Source organism: Agelaius phoeniceus, chromosome 6, assembly GCF_051311805.1.
Source record: "Agelaius phoeniceus isolate bAgePho1 chromosome 6, bAgePho1.hap1, whole genome shotgun sequence".
Lineage (NCBI taxonomy): Eukaryota > Metazoa > Chordata > Aves > Passeriformes > Icteridae > Agelaius > Agelaius phoeniceus.
Genome location: NC_135270.1, coordinates 27,806,272 through 27,823,454, shown reverse-complemented (window position 1 = coordinate 27,823,454; position 17,183 = coordinate 27,806,272). Strand labels below are relative to the sequence as shown.

Below are 17,183 nucleotides of genomic sequence, written 5' to 3'. Positions count from 1 at the left end.
CACAATTTTAAAAAATATTCAGCTTAACCCATCATTTTTCAAAAAGGTTTTTTTTTCAGTCTTGCTCCTTTAAAAGATTAAAAAAAACAACCCTAGGATTATTTCATTCAGCTCACAGAGAATGTCTTCTCCAGACTGTATTTATAACAGAATGAATCACCTAAAATCGAAGCTATCACCTTGGTAAGACTCTTAAACATAATTTCATGCACAATCAGCATGCATTTTCATTTCCTTGAGTATTCTGTGAGGTATTTATGAAAATCTTTACAAGGACAGACACTAAGTGTTATAGCTGTCTTCTCACTGCAGTAGAGGTTCTTATTAAAGGCACAACGTGGTGCAAAATGTGAAACAATTCATAGGAACCAAACTCACTGGCGATCATAATGGTTTTGGAGTTGCCCCCCAGGCTGTCCTTCAGCAGCCAGGTGAGGATGGAGTCACGGTAGGGGATGTAAGCTGGCCGTCTGCTCCCGCTGCCGCCGCCCGAGGGAGGGCTCTCCACATGGCTGCTCTCCCCTTCACTTGTGAGGGTGTTAATGCTCTGGCAGCTGCTGAACATCTGAGAATTTTGTGCTGAGGGAGAAGTACCACAGAGCTCAGGAAAGGAGTTATTTTCTTCTGTCATGGCTACTTAATTTTCTTAGATGCAATTACAGTTTATAAAGACACCACACAGCTGTTCTGTTGAGCTTTTTGATGTAAATGCAAATAACATTTACACTCAACACACAGTGAGTGAGTTGTATGCTTTTATTGCTACACTTCAATATAAAGAACTAATGTGCTTACCTAAAGTGGATATGACAATTCCAAGTGTAACTAATGACTTGTTAATATTGGCACCTTCGGTAATTCTATCTTTACAGTAACTGGGATCAGCTCTTTCACTGTAGCAAGCAAGTGTGAAAAAGACAATGCAAAATAAACAAAAATGCTTAATTATTAGCATACAGTCAATATGAAAACATTATGTATTTTCAAGCAATACAAGAAAATAGAAATTATGAGCTTTGCAATTAAAAATCCCATATTCTTCAAATATTTCGTATTGCCTTCTATTTCAGAAAATTCAAACAACCATGAGCAAAGGCTGTTGGTGCAATGCACTGTTAAGGACCCACCAAAACATAAACTCAAGTCTGAACTGGGCTACCTAATCAGAGTAGTTCTGAATTTAAAAGAAGAACATATATTTCACATCTCCACAAGGGTAGCCTGGCTCAGTACAAAAGTCTGTATATTCCCTCAATGCCACTTTCTCTGACCATACGTGCATGGTAATTTATGTTCTTGAGAAAACAAAAGTCCTTTTCTCTAACTGTTCTATAATTCTTCAGCACAACTTCCATCTTTCTGTTTTCTGTCACATCCAGCACAACCACATGTACCTCACTGAAATACACAACAAAGATCAGAGACTTAGGAACTTTAGGAATATAAACAATATAGACAGTGAGATATAGCTATTTTCTCCTGCCTATGCTAGGCAGTCATGAGGAACGCATTCCTTTTTGCCCCTCTCTTTTCAAGGACAGATTTAGTAATTCCAACAACACCTACCAGAAAAGCAACTTAATAAGACTATAGAGCTGAATGGAACTACCTTAAATATATGCAAAAACACAGTATTGGTTCTGAGTACCCAGGAATTCCCTTCCCCAATGAAAACCATTACCAAGTACAGAAGAAGTATTGACAAAGACAATATTAGCTTAATATTCCCTGTTACAATATAAGAAAGTCAGGCTTTCTGTTAGTTCAATGAAATTTTAAAATATTAAACTTCATCTTTTAAGACAGTACTGCCAACATCTTCAGAGAAAATTATCTCTCTGCCCTTCAGTATATTATTACCTGCCTGCAAGATCCACTAAGTTGATCTTGCTTGCAATTTCAGAGGGAAGATTGTTCTCCAATATAGCCTGAAGAAAAAAAAATCAATAAGGAAGATTATTCCCCTTAATTAATTAATGAAAATAAAATTGATGTGCTCTTTTGTTTAAAGCTGAGTTGTACATTTGACTGTCTCACTGCCTTTGTTTGTGACCTTGACCCTCAGACTATGTTCAAATCACTAACTCAACAGCTTTCTCACCCCACAGAGAAACTACCCTCTTATGCCAATTTCCTCTCAAAAAAACCTTTACTGCTTAGAGACTGTGAAAGGCTTTCTTGTAGACCTTGCAGAGTTATTTTCCACTAATGTATTCCAAAGGTCTTTTGTGAAAGTAAGGGAAAATATCCCAAAATGTTCTGTGATTACAGGATGTTAAGAGTGTGAGATAGAAAAGGTCTATTGGATCACTGAACGACTTCCCTGCCAGGGAAGGATGTAATTCCTCTAGAGAAAGGCTGCATTGTCTCAGGGAGAGTACTGGATGCCAAATGCTAAAAAGATGAGCACATCTAAAAAGCTGGACAGATACAAAATTTTGGTATAAACTAATGCTTCAATTAAGAATCCTAAACAAGTGTGATAAAACATAACCTCAAACATATTCACATATAATTTTTGCAGCATCTGAGGGGCTATTGCATTTCAAAGGGCTGAGGCTGATTGAAACTGAAAACATTTCTTTTAAAAGTGAGGTTTTGGCATCACTTCTGACTATAAGCTTGCACAAAGGAACAGAATGCTTCAACAAACACTCAACACATCTGCAGTGTGATCCAAAGGAAATAAGTAACAGTTTCCACCATTACTACAAACAGCACAAAATAGTGACAAGTAAACAATGCACAACACAGTGAGCAATGCTTTTGGAAGTGAGGAAGTTGGGTTATTTTTAGCTAACCTGAGTGTAGTGGATGGTGAAGATAGCATGGGATCTGCTGCTGGCATTGTGAATATGTGTAGCTGCTGTGATTCTAGAAAGAAGAACAAACCATTCAATTACCAAGGGTTACTTCCCTGTATTCGGGAAAATCAAAATCAACAAATACAGCAGATATATGAAAAAATGTGAAACTTGGAGAATATGGCAGGCTGCATTCTTGGATCTGATCCCTGAGCATTTGGCAGAGAACATGGAAAGGTGGAAAGTGAGGATCAATCAGAGGTGGTTTTTTTCCACCAGCAGCACTCTGAGGAGATATCTTAAAGCAGCCTTACAGCACAGGTAGAAGGTGTGGCATAAGCAGGGAGCACAGCAGAGAAGTACAGCCAGCAACAGCATCAAACAGTTCATCCCCAATACAGAGTGCACAAGCCAGCACATTTCCATTTGTCTCCATTTTTATCCCTTGGCATTTCCAAAGGATTCAAAAGTCTTCATAGACAACTTCTGGAGTTCCTTTACCCTGGTATAGCTCTTTTACACTGCCAGAGGAGCCCAAGGAGACTAAGCAGTCCACCCATGTGAGTGCTAAATGAGTACTGTAATTCCCTGTGTGGCACTTGGTGACTCTGACATGGACAGATGGCTCTTGTGCTCTGACCCAGGGCACTCCGGCAAGCAGGAACTGCTCACAGAAGGAGCAGTAGAATTCTCTCACTGCCTCTGTAGTGCAAACTTTTGGAAATTCTACTTTCTTTATTATTGTTTTAATTAGAGAAACCCAAAGAAATTAGCATTTTGTCCAGGGCAAAAGCAAGGACACAGGCTTTTCTCCTTTGAGCTTGCCTTGAGTATCAGCTATACATGCAGCCTTTATCATCAGTTTTGCCAAGCCTGCCCTCAACAACAGTAGGTAACTTTAGTAGGGCAGAAAAGGACTGTGGTACCATGCTTTTGTTACCAGCCCAGCTGTCAGAGCCACTGCAGAGAGCAGTTGCACTAGAGAGCAGAGAACTGCAGCTGTGTGTGCGCTGCTGAGTGCCCAGGGCACCAGGGCAAAGCCAGGACTCTCCTCCCCAGTGTTCTCTGCTTCCTACACCTCCTCCACAGTCCTGAGTGGCCAAAAGCTACAGGCAGCTGAGCATAATGTGATTAAAAGCAAGCCAAAGCTGAGGCAGCAGGAGAATGCGAACTGGTCTCCAGATGCTGGAGGGGGACAAACGATTAGGTAAAGGGCAGAAGACAGAAAACAGCCCTACAGTGGGCAGAGAATGTAAGGACACAGCACCAAAGATAATAAAGTAAAAGAGAAAAAGATAGTGCTCCAAGATTTGGAGGAGGAAGTGTTAGTACCCCTCACCTCCAACAATACACAAGGTAGTTACAGAGCAAATTCACATCTCAATTACTCACAACACATGTAACCCATGTATTCACCTGGAATTTTGTTGTACTTAGTCTTTTTTTTCACCATAAAGCTGCATCTATTAATTGCTACAAGCAGAAACAGCAAAACTTATTCCTGATGTATATTCTATGGGGTTTTTTGTGATAATGCACCTTAGTTTTTATTTACTTCCCAGCATCACTGTTATTCTAAAATGTTGACTACTCTTATGATAAGACTTAATATTAATTTTGGAACTGTGATTAGGATTTGGGCAATTCTTTCAAATATAACTATTTTCCATTACTGCAATGACACTTGTAAAGATCTTCAAGGTTTCTTGACAAAAAATGTCTTAACTAATGAGAGCCAAAATCATTGGCTTCACCAGTGTTCCAAACCCCACAGTTCACTGACAGCAAACACACAATTTGGACTAAGAACTTATAGAAATAAAACCAAATAATTGTAAACATAGTATTTCTAGAAAATAAATAAGTATGCATTACATTATCAGCAGTTTTAAATCACTGAATTATACAACAAAGCGAGTTGAAAGCTATCCAGTCTAAAGTATCCTGAGCAAGTGAAGGGGGAAAACAGATGTCTGTTTACAGCAAAATGTTTTCTTGGCTTGCATTTTTTGTCACTGACAGATGGTGGAATTTTGTGGGTAAGTCAGCACAGGATCAGTGGTGAAGAAAGATCTTCATGAGTGCTTGTAGCTCTTGCTCTGGACAATATGATGATAGGTAAGGTCTCATGTGTGTCTCATATCACCAGATCACCAAATGTGACATCCTGTCATCACAAAGCACTGCCAACCCAGTCAGTAAAATAAACATCAGTGAAATGAACATACAGTGAAAGAATAGTTAAATACAGATAGAGCTGGTTTGTTATGTAAAATACCTTTTAGCTATTCCTTCTTCTAGAAGTTTTACAACTTGCTTGTAGTCTGTAACTAAATGCTGAGTCAAACCTGCCAAAGATTCAAGAAGAGTTAAATACTTAGCTTTCTCAGTTTCATTCAGTTCATCCAACAATTTACCCAACATCAGGAGAATAAGAATGTTCTGCTGAGATGGCAGTCAGTTGTACAAGTAGTCTCTGGACTAGAGTAAATTTTATTAAAAAACACAACTATTTAATTTAAAAAAAATTATGTAAAAAATTCTAGTTCATCTTTCTGATGCAGTGACATTAGTAGAAAAAAGTACCTCATACTTTCACAGATCAGAACTTTTTCATCTGCACAACAATGGTACTTAAAAAACAGTATAAATCCATAATAAATTTTCAGCTATGTCACTGCTTCTGTTTCAGTACAGACCCTGTAAAAAAGATTTTGGCCATTGCTCAGGATGATGGCTCTGCTCATGCAACTAACTCAACTAGGAACGACCCCCTGTGAATATTCACCACTTTATTAAATAGGCTTTAGCTTGCACTTGGGGATCTTCATGCACTTTTCCCCTAAGAGGGCTTTTTGAAGGATCTCCCTGAATAATGATATGAATCATCTGGCCTTTTCTTGTCTTCTCCTTTCAGTTTGTTTTTGGTTGGTTTTGACTTGTTTGTTTTTTAAATCTGATTTTATTTTTAAGGCGGGGAAAACGCTCTAAAGAAGAGCAAGGACTCCGACGCTGAGAGCCCGCCGTGTGGAGGGGCGGTCATGGCCAGGAGGGGCCCAGTGGAGGGCGGTGTGCTGCTGTGCTGCTGCGGCACTGCCAGCCCCCGGCAGAATGGGAATTCCAGCACATGCACAGAATCGTCCTCAACGCCTTGGATTCCCCATAAATCCAGTTTAATATGCCTCCAATATGTCACCAAGGATTATTTATCATTTGTACTGAAGTGACTCCTTAAAAAAACACCTGAGCTGTGAAGCAAGTCTTTGTCATATCACAGCTAGCGAAACATGCCTGTGCAGAATGCTTTATCTCACAGCTGGAATCCAGGGCAACTTCCTCCCCCTCCACAGATTTAGATTTGTTTTACTACAGACCACGAAAGTATGGGTGAAGGGAAAGTACTGAAGAAAATATTGATTTACTTGGATCAAATAATTTGTCTACTGTTCGAATGTAAGTCAAGATTAATATGAAATTCAACCAGACTGAAATAGGTATTTTTGATATTGTTCGAGTCTATCCTTTCATGATAACAGCTTGCTTAATTCTAAATGAAAGTAAAACCTAAGACAAAGAAGAGATTTAACTTTAGTTCTTTAATAACCGATCCATATAAAGAAAAAAAACCAAGATTTTTGGATCACCCACACCTAAAAAAAAAAAAAAACCTAACTGCAGTGTGCATTCATTAACATTTGCACACACAAAAAGTATAGGAAGATTTTCAAACAAAAGTATTTCTTCTGCTCTCTAGTGTCTCTTTACAACACATTAATTCCAGAAGTCATCACATTTTCCATTTGAGAAAGAGGCCCATTATTTTTCCAGACGCACTGGGATCTTCAAATCTCAGAATATGGAAACTATCATATATTGTTTTACCAGACCCCTTTTCAGGGTCTTATTTAACTGAATAAAAATACTGTTATAAAAAAGAAGCATGGAAAAAATTCTTACCTGTCTACATTTCCCTAAGCACTGTAATTGTGAATCTTTCTGAGAGTTTAAAACAATTAGCTTTTTAATAAGGTTAATGAAATATTTTAAATGCTGCTTGAAAAGAAATGATGAAGTGTTCTGTTGGCTGCCAGAAAAAGAAAGGTCATTTTCAAGTCCCATAGAAAGATCAAAACCACTTTCTTCTCTAGAAATCTGCCTTGGAGTAAGATAGGATCTCCCCCAGAAATCTGTCTCAGAGTAATAAAATAGATTGCATCATTTCCTGATTTAAGAGGGGCTGATTCTTTAACAGTGCAACCATCTGTGAGGGAGAAGTTTGAAACGATTCCAATCCAAAGCATTGAAACACTTGCAGCATTTTAAAGGCTACAATCTTTCAGCCTTTACATGAAAAAACAATGGGTTGGAAAACATTTAAAATACTTAATGCTCAGAGCTGGGACTTTCTGACTGGACTTGCAAAAGGAAAATGCATTGCCCAGGGCATCTAAGTGTCCTTAAAAGGAAAAAGTTTTCTTCCCCTCTCTCTACTCTTCATCCACAGCTAACTGTACTCTGGATGTCATTGACACCAAACACACAACTAAAACTAATGGACACTGAGGAGTTCCTCCTAGGAGTCAGCAAACCTTAAAATTGCTGATTGCTTGCAAGAAGTGCAATGCAAATACAGATGCTAGTGCTTAACTTGCTGATCTATGGAAAACAATGGAAAATTTCTGAGCTTTGTTGATGTTCACCAATTTAATTTCTCCCATACAGTAAATTGCCTGGAAGTGAAACACAAATCAAGCTCTCCTAGTAAACTTGCTGATAATTTTCATCTTAGCTGTCTAGCTATTGGAAATATTATTCTTGCACTCTGATCCTGGACAGAGAGACTACATATAAAATTGTCGAAGTCTACTTCAGCACATAGAAAACCCTCATTACAGAGCTCAGCAATTTTTGATTGCAGCAATACATTAGTGCAGTTGAGAAGGGAATTTTGTACCAGTGTTGTGAACCTCTTCACAAGAGGCTTTCTTGAATTCAATCTTATTGAAATCAAGCTACCTAGACTTCAAACTTGCATTTAAGTCACTGCAGCTTATTTTTGATGTGAGTTAATGAATGTAGTTCCATCACATTTCATTAGTCCCTCTCCTCAACAACACTAGGGCTGTCTCAAGTAAAGCAAACTGTCACAGTTCTCAATTGCATAAACTGCATAGGCAAATTTATTAATAAATATTGTATACACATATCTAAAATAAAAGAACTCTGCTGCCACTGGCTCATCAGCCTGAAATTACTTCAGTTCACATGGTCTCACAACAGCATCCAATTGCACCCCATGCTGTCTTCAGCAGAGAAATTATTTCATTTTTCATGCATGTGATAAGTTTTTTTTAAAAAAACATGAATCACAATTACCATTGAAAATAAATTTTTTTTCTTACAGGCATTAACACAATTATTTTTTGAGGCTGTCATAATATACAGAGGGAGTGAATAATCTAAACTAAATTTACAACTGTAGTCAAAAGCAGCAAATATTATTTAGACTAATCTTTTGCCATTATCTCTTCTCTTAGTTTACAAAATCTAATCAACTGGGAACTTTATTGGCATATTTCAGAACTCTAGCATAAAATCGTTCCAGTCAAAAATTTCAGTTGCATCCAAGAATAAAATCCTTATGCAAAATGGGTAAATAAAAAAAGCACAATAGAAACAACCAACCAACCCCTGAAATGAACTCCACAATAACAACAACAACAACAAAAGCCACAATAGAATTTAAAAAGAAGTGACAGAATTGACCTGGAAGATTCCAGATGAAGACAAAACAGTGACAAAAGGCAAGCCAGCCCATTGGCAGAAGTTATAACTTTATTTTCTTTTAAAACAGGGAAACTCCATTATATGCAGCCAAGGAATCACTGGAGATATAAGGCCTGAGAAAAGAGGTGGAAATTGCCAAGGAAGGAAGCAGTTTAAAGACCCTTTCTTGCATGCTGAATGAGCAGCTGCTAAAAGAAAGTTACAAGCAGGTAGAAAGAGAATCTTGGAAAGCCCTCAATAAAAGCCAAATGTCTATGAATTTACTTTTCAAAGAATTATGTTTGCCATATTAATGAGACCATCAATCAATCTATTATTTTCCAAGTCTTCTTAAAACAGGAGGCTGATGTGCTGGGAAAGCACAGTTGAAACAACCAGAATGTCTGATAGACCCTTGTGTACAGGACCAGGCAAGTTCAACACTTTGCAATTGCTGATTTCAAATTTTGAGAGCAGGAATTGGTAATAACCATGGCTTGTTTGATGCACTATGACCAACAGAGCAGGTGCCCAAGGTGTCAGAGCTGGGCTCCATTCAATCAGGCTCCATCCAATCACACAGTCAAGTCACTCTATCTATTGTCACATCTTCCTTTAATCTCTGAAGGAAGGATAACCATATGATGAGTAATGCCGTAATAAAGAAAAACAGGGAGAAAAATCAGTCAGGGAGAGCAAGAGAAATCCACTAAACAGAGACAAGGACTCTATTTAGAAGGCAGGACCAATCAGTATTTGCTCTGATGTGACAGGATCCATAACATCCTATGTGATAGGCATTTTGTGTACTACCCTAGGTATTACTGCTCACTTGATGGCAAGCCAAGCAGTTGCAGAGGCAGTGACACCAGAGGCTACTCTGGAATTCTGCCCACTGGATATAAGGCAAGAAGAAAAGGAAATGTATGCATTTACTTTCTAAACAAACCCCCAGCTTGGAAGACATTCTTCCTTCTGATGTCCACTGTAAATCTTCTTTGTATGATTTTGCACTGGTTTTGAGATGTGAGTTTTATCAGCTGTTGGTCAGATACACGGAAATGTAGCTGGCAAACTTTACACCAGGATCAAATCAATTCATGAAATACCAAAGGTCAAACTGCAATTTAAAGCTGCATGAGACCTTGGGGTAAAAGCAACAATCAAAACTGAAAATAAAATGGAAGTAGAAAAAAAATGAGAGAGAAGCCAAAAATTAAAGTAAGAAAGACAACTGAAAAAGTTGACAATTGAAAATCAAGCTTATTAGGTTTTCACTTGGGTGAGATTTTCATTGCTTCTCACGGCCTGCCCTGCAACATCAAACAGTTAAATTTATCTACTTTTTTTTTTAATATATATTTTGCTTCCAAGGTATGAAACAGGTATGAAGGGACCTTAGGCTGGTGTGGAGAACACATTTAGAGCTAATGTTGGTAGACTTCTTGATTAAGTTAATATTTCTTTAAAATAAAAGGAAGAAAAATAATACGTCTGGAAAGGCAGACAGTGCAGGATATCCAGCCAGTAGGATAACAGAGGCAAAGCTTTCAGTGATTACACAACAAGAACTACATTTGAGAAAAGTAACCCTTGAAGGGCAGAGGCAATTATGACCATTGCAGGAATACATGCAAAGACAGAAACACGCCTGGGACACGTCCACCTGCAGTTGTGCTGCTAACTGAGAAGGCCACTCTCACCTTGGACATATGGTCCTGTTTCAGGATGCTCTCGAACTCGAAGGGTGTAAGGCTTCTTTTGGTCTGACTGCTTTAACAGGTCTCGGACACGCTCATTATAGATTTCAAGAAAACTGGAAAGAAAAAGGAAAGCTAAATTCACTCAGCTAAAAACAAAACAAAAGGAGTAACTGTATATTTAGACTATGTAACAGACTCTTACATAGATTTTTTGCACTGGTGGGCTCAAATCCCCAGATTTCCAAACACAATGCTTTGTAAGGTCCAAGGGAACAATGAATAAGACCAGAATGTAGGATTATGGCTCAATTTAGGAGTTAAACAGAGCAAGTAAATTTTCACTGCATTCCTATTTCAGCTGTTTATACAAAAGTGAACAGACAGCATCCAAAGAACTATACTTAGATGGAAAACTAAACCCAGTACTTCCTCATCATTCCTCTGTGTTTTCCCCCTCATTCCAAAACTACTATAATCTAAGAAAACAGAAACAAAAGAAACTAGTCTTTACTTTGTTCAATCACGTGAGTATGCTGTTAAAAGCCTTCATATTGTTGTCCAAAACAGTAATACACTTACCTGACCTTTACCCTGCATGATGCCATCTGGTCTGAGTAATCATCCTTCCTAGAAAAGAGGCCCTTCACAAATGAGAAGTTTATGTCAATTTAAAATACATTAAGAAAATCTTACTGCTTAAATTCAAATGAAGAAAAAAAAATACCTCACATATACGAGGTGTCAGCCCAATGGATGCCTTCAAATAATAAACAGAAAAAAAAATTAAATAATATATTTCCTAACACTTATGCAAAATCTATTTTTAAACAAAAGCTAAGTTTTAAGAAAAGGACAGAATCATAGTGCAGTAATGACTATTGGATTAGAACACAAACAGCCATGCAGTGTAGTTCAGAACAGCATCACTAATTATACCAAAAGTAATTTTAGAGCAATGTACACAGCATTGATGAGAAGTATAGGGGCTTGGGTTAAATCCAAAAGCTCTTTGATGTAATGATATTGGACATGTCTATGTCAGAGGTGTTGTAGACGAGATGAAGCCAGGCCAACACTGGAGCTACCTTGATTGCTCATTAATATTTTTGGGATTTCCTTATCCTAGTTTTATTTCTTCATGCCATGGCATCACTGAGGAGCCTTAGAACATCTTTATATTCTAGATTTATAAATTTTGTGTCTCAGAGAGAACAGGATATGGAGCTGCTAACAATACCCAGACTAGGTGATGTAAATTTTGCCCAGTCTACACAGCACTGAGGTAACAGAGTGGTTTTGCACAATGAACTCTCCTTATGATACAATTGCTCACACTTTAGCAGTGTGAACACACCTTGGGAAAGACACCAGGGCTTAAGTGGATTCTGCTTGCTGAATGGCATGAAAGGCTTTTTTGAAAGCCTTGAAAGAAAGCACACTTGAAACTGTGTTCTTTAAAAGAAGAAAGTCCAGGTTCACCAAGCGGACCGCTATGGACAAAAGTTCTGTTTATACCAAACACTGGAACATTGTTTCACAGTGAATACATGTTATTAAAGATCAGCCCAAAGCAGTATTGCATTGGAGAAAGAAATTAGTTTTAAAGCAAGAAATCTCTTAGAAACACAAGATCCAGAAATTTCGTTGAAAAAATCTGGTAATAATGTAACTAAATCTTATTTCTGATGTCTATTGAGAAAATAAAATTTTAAAATCTCATCAAAAGAACAAACTATGTTAGAACAGGCCTCCTATCTTTGGGGTTTAAACACATTTTGCCCTTACTTCACCTTAAAAATTGAATCCCAGGGATGTAGAAAATACTGGTCCACTTATGCAAACTATTTTTTTTTTCTTTTTAGCAGTATGTTTCACGAACAGCTAAGAATATTCCTGAATAAAAATCAAATGGCCTTCTGTTGTGGCAAAACACAGGAAATCATCAACTAACTCCATCAATCTGAGTAGCAAGATTAAAATGCACTTTAGGTGGTGCCTAGTAGACAAATTTAGAATGTAACAGCTTCTGTAAATTCCATTCAAATGAGTGTCAAAACTGGAAGGGAAGTATTACTTTCCACAGGTCAATATTACAAGTAATAATCAAGCCTGTTACAAAACCATTACTGTGAATTGTATCTAATTTTATTTGTGAAAGCAATTTAATCTCAGCATAGGCCAGTTTGCCAAAATATCACATAGAAATGAATACTTTGCATTATCTTGGGTTACAGTTTCTAAAATACAGAACTATTCCGGGGTATTGAGGTGGTTTTCTTTGTCCTCTAACTCTGTGATAAGATTCATATGTAGTAAGAAGAAGATGATGACCTAGTAATAAATATTTAAACTATACCACAATTTCAAATATTTTTACCTGATACTCCATTTTTTACCTAAATGTAAAGGCTCACATTTTATAAGTTTAACACCAGATAAAACACGTGTAAGCATTCTGCTCATTGAGCACCACAACCACTGTTTAAAATGAAGCAATGTTTCTGCTAGACATCCTGCCCTCAACCCCAAGTTTAAAATGAATATTGTAACTCACAGGTGTTCCCATCATTGTGTAAGTTTTTCCTGAACCTGTCTGTCCATATGCCAAGAGGCAGATGTTGTATCCTCTAAATGCACCAGACAACACAGAAGTACCAAGGTCCTGGAACACCTGAAAAGACCAAGAGAAATAAAACAGTGCATGAACAGTTTGTCTCCCTGCAAACACTCTTCATTACTTGCAGATCTTGCTCCTTTAATAACTCCATGGGAACAAGAATCTTCACACATTTGTCTCTCTGTGTTATCAGACTCAACGTTGCGTGTTCAGCACTCACTTGTTAGATCTTCCTTAAGACACTGGTATGCCAAGCACACTGCTGACAAGGAGCAGTAGTGTTTAAGTGCTTCCCTGCCTGCTATCTCTTATTTTATATTCAGACTATGTGAATTCTTGAGGATCTTTCCTACCCTGAGTGTTTACAGTTCTCATCATAAATGTGACTGAAAGGTATGATCAAGGCTCTTTTATGCCTTAGATAAACTCAGCATCAAAATTACAGATCAGAAGCAAAGCAAAGTCAAACCTGCATGCAGATTTCAGCCAAGAAATATTTCTACCTGGCCCATCTGGTCAGTAAGTGACACCACCAGAGGCCACACGCTTTTATCTTCTCTTCCCACCAAACACACAGTGATGTGTCTTTTTCTGCTCATTGTATTACAGAGTCAGGACCTGTTACCACCAAATCCTTGCCAGCCTCTCAGGACTTCCAAAGCTTGCACTGGTCCTGCTGTTGCTGCTAAAGTTGGGCCAACACTGCCAAACTATCCATACAGGAAGTTCTGACCAGTTTGTCCTCCTACTTTCCCCCTCTGCACACTTTGGCCTTGAAAAAGAGATGTTACAAGCATTAATGGTTTTGCTGTTCACATAGAAAGCTGTATCTATTGAGTATCTATTGAGAGATATATAGGGTTTCAGTGTTTCAGTGTTTCATGCTGTGAAATCTCATCCACTGCCAAGTACTTTGCTTCTCCAATGGACACATAAATGCACTAAAACTGATACAAAAATCAACAGGAAAAAAATCATTGATATCACTACTTTACCTAAACTACTCAGAAAGCAGATTGAAAAACCTCTCCTGAGATTTCAGTTTTCAGATCACATTTAAACTCAAACTAGATCATATTTAAACTCAAACAAGATGCTAATTTCCAGCTGAAGAATCAATAACATTTCTATTTGGCAAAATTTGACTACTCCTGCTTGTATTTGTAAAGGTATGTGGCATGTCAGAGCATCTGCTTCACTAGGATTATCAGCTCAAGAAACTTTTCCATTCAAAGCATACAGAGAAAGCCATGAACAAAACACAGGGATACAAATGTTATAGAAAAAGGATTAAAATAATATAGAGACAAACTCTCCAATTGCTACTGGATGCCATTAAGAAAATGAAGCAGAGCTTTGGAGGGGGCCAACCTGGACTTCACAGTCAACAATCTGGAGGGAAAAAAAATAAACAGGAGAATTTGGGATATTTGAGTGGGGTCTACAGGGCTGTGTAAAACTCACCAAGGAATGTTTAAGGTGAGGAATATTAAGGTAAGGAATATTAATTAGGAGTAGATTCTAAGCTGATGGTCAAGGAATTCAGAGCGGGGCACTTCTGAACACACACACATTTGCTTGTGAACAGCAAATTGGGCTATCAGGCAAGTACAAGCCCTGCAGAGAGCTTAAAAGGGCTCAGGGTCCAGGGAAAGTTATTCTCATGTCAATTCTCCAGTGAACACTAAACTTTCCCTCAGTAGAAGCACCACTAGGATCTCTTCTCTACCTGGTTAGCACATAAAACTTGCAGGACATCTCTAAGACAGGACACTTAAGTCCAAAGGAGAAAGTTCCTCCTATGTGAGCCCCTCAAAGAAATCAGTAGCTGGAAATGTGAATATAAGGGACAGGAGGAAAGAATCTGATCTAAGTTGAAGATGGCAAGAGCTAGTTCTGAAGATTGACAGAGGATTGGCATCAAGCAGTATAAAGGACTAAGAAATTACAGGATGAATTACCTTGAAGTAAGGGGAGCAAGGCAATACTGTGCCCATTTCAGAGTATCAACATTGAATAAATTCAGGAATTTTGCACGGCTCTTTGTACTAAAAGCAGCTGGACTCCATATCAATTTAGAAACCATACTTCACATGGTAGAACCTCTTACAACAGGGATAAATGCAGCCTGGAGAAGTATCTTGATTCAGTGATAGTCTCCTCATTAAGTGCTGTCCTCCTTTCTTTAAGGTTCACAATGGATCTTTGAGAGTTAGTAACTGATCTAAGTATAAAAAAATGAAATCTTCTCAGGTGGCTATCTTTCAGGATAGCAACACTAATCAATGTCATCTGGACAATGAAGCTGGTGTTTTAGAACAACAGCATTTTACTTCTTATGCTGTTTTGTATGATGTTGTGCAACTCATTTAACATTTTCATGGTTCAGTTTTCCTACAGATAAAGTAGGAATAATGCTATCCATTAGTAGAAGATTGTGGGATGTTCTCATTAGTGTTCATAACACTCCTTGAGATTCTAGAACATCCATAGCAATTTAAACCAACTGTGCAAATTAGTGGGCATGCCCCCTCTGCAGGAGTATCTTGGATACTCTGAAAGAAGAGCCTCTAACTCTACAGTCTCAGTTCAAGCTGTTACATTTACTCTGTATTAAACACAAATGGTTACTCAGATGCTTTAATTCAAATATGTTTCAAATCAGACCTTTCTTAATTAGGCCTTGAGAGAAGACATATACTACAAGCAAAACTAGATATTCTAAAAGCAGCGACATAACCCTAGGATGGTGATGCGTCAGAATTTCAAAAAAATTATTTGCTGAACTTCTATTAAAAGCTGATTTGTACTGTTTTCTTTTTTCTAGTAAATTACTCTCTCTCCTTCTGTGAGGATAAATTACAATTAATTTAATTGAATAAAGCCTCAATTTAGCCTCTTTGTTTTGGTGTACTGCAGAAAAAATGGAGAAGTGAAGCACAGCAATGAATTTATTACTTTATTACATATAAAAAGGGAGGAGAGTAATTGAATTTAAAGCTTTTTCTAATATCAGAGGCATAAGTCCAAATACCCATCAGCAATAACAGCTGCAGTTTATACAAAAAATCCTCTAATTAATTTCTGGGCATATATACTAACATATTTCATGATACAATAGATTGAATCACAGATTTTGCTGATCATGAAGAGGGGATCGCAGGGAAAAGAAGATTTTTCTGGGAGCCTTCCAAGTCTCACATTTGAAATGAAACTCCAGGAAGACGAGGCTTTTCAAGGAACATGAGTTGGATATGGTTTCCTGCAGAGAATACACTCAGCTGGCTGAGACAGCTCTGTCTTCCCTGCATGGCTGCTCTGCGTGACTGGCACTGTTCACTTTGTTCCAGGCAAGAATGAGCCCTTCAACAAAGCCCTGACTGCCTTTGCCATGTCTGTTCCCTGCACTTGCCCAGCTGTATGTGGTCCATATCCCATGGTCATCTGTGAAATATTCTACAGTTTATCACTTGTCAACAGTCCTAACAGTGGAAAAAAAACCTGTCTTTCTGGAAAAGTTAAGAGAAGGTATTAAGAAAAGTCTTGAGTTCTCACCTTTGAGTTAATCCTATTTAAAACTGAATACTAAAAAGACTGACTATTTATTTCTTTTGAAATAGAAATGTGTTAGAGGTTAAATGAATGTGCCACTCTGCAAAAAATCTCTGAAATTGTTTTGGAAATCAAAAATTATGAAGTATAAACTGAAATCAGCATGGACAACAAAGTAAATCCACTCCAAAAAACTGCAGTTTATATCAGGTCACCCCTGACAAGAACATCAGGATTTATTACTCAATTAAAACAAAATAAAATTTGGTAGAACAAAGTGAGATATGGTTTTGGGTTGCTTCTTCAAGAATGCTTGAGTATTTTAACATTTCCACAAAGTCCATTTTTAAAATGATATATGAGGACTACCAATTTGAAATGCACCTTGTCTTACCAAAGGATTAGAAAATTGAAGGAGTCCGGGAGATTCAAAGAAGGATACCACCTCTCCTAAGAAACAGTGATGACCAAGTGACAAAAGACATTTCTTCTCCACTTTGCATGAACTTTTATAAAGTGAGTTTCATAATACTAAAGTAGTAAAACTCTTCCTTTTTAGAAATTGCAAACATGTTTTGCAATTAGATTTGTGAGTAATAAGCATAACAATCTTTTTCGCTACCAGGAGATTTATAAGAGCAATAATCTGTTCTGATTCTTTCCCATTTGGACAGCAGAATCAGAAATCTTCTCCCAGCTCTCCTTTGCTTGCTTAAGTGCCAGAATTTATAGTGGGTTTTT

At 37.7% G+C, this 17,183-nt stretch overlaps 1 protein-coding gene across 1 annotated transcript in view; it reads right to left on the bottom strand.

The window, feature by feature from the left end:
* STARD9 (StAR related lipid transfer domain containing 9) overlaps nt 1-17,183 on the bottom strand; it is a 93,961-nt gene that overhangs the window by 43,885 nt on the left and 32,893 nt on the right. Inside the window, exons 4-12 of the mRNA XM_054635706.2 lie at nt 12,828-12,944; nt 10,998-11,030; nt 10,853-10,914; nt 10,274-10,386; nt 5,083-5,152; nt 2,802-2,874; nt 1,861-1,928; nt 796-893; nt 379-579 (exon numbers count right to left, since the gene is read on the bottom strand). Of these exons, the coding sequence (XP_054491681.2) occupies nt 379-579; nt 796-893; nt 1,861-1,928; nt 2,802-2,874; nt 5,083-5,152; nt 10,274-10,386; nt 10,853-10,914; nt 10,998-11,030; nt 12,828-12,944 (835 nt within the window). The remainder of the gene's footprint in view (nt 1-378; nt 580-795; nt 894-1,860; nt 1,929-2,801; nt 2,875-5,082; nt 5,153-10,273; nt 10,387-10,852; nt 10,915-10,997; nt 11,031-12,827; nt 12,945-17,183) is intronic.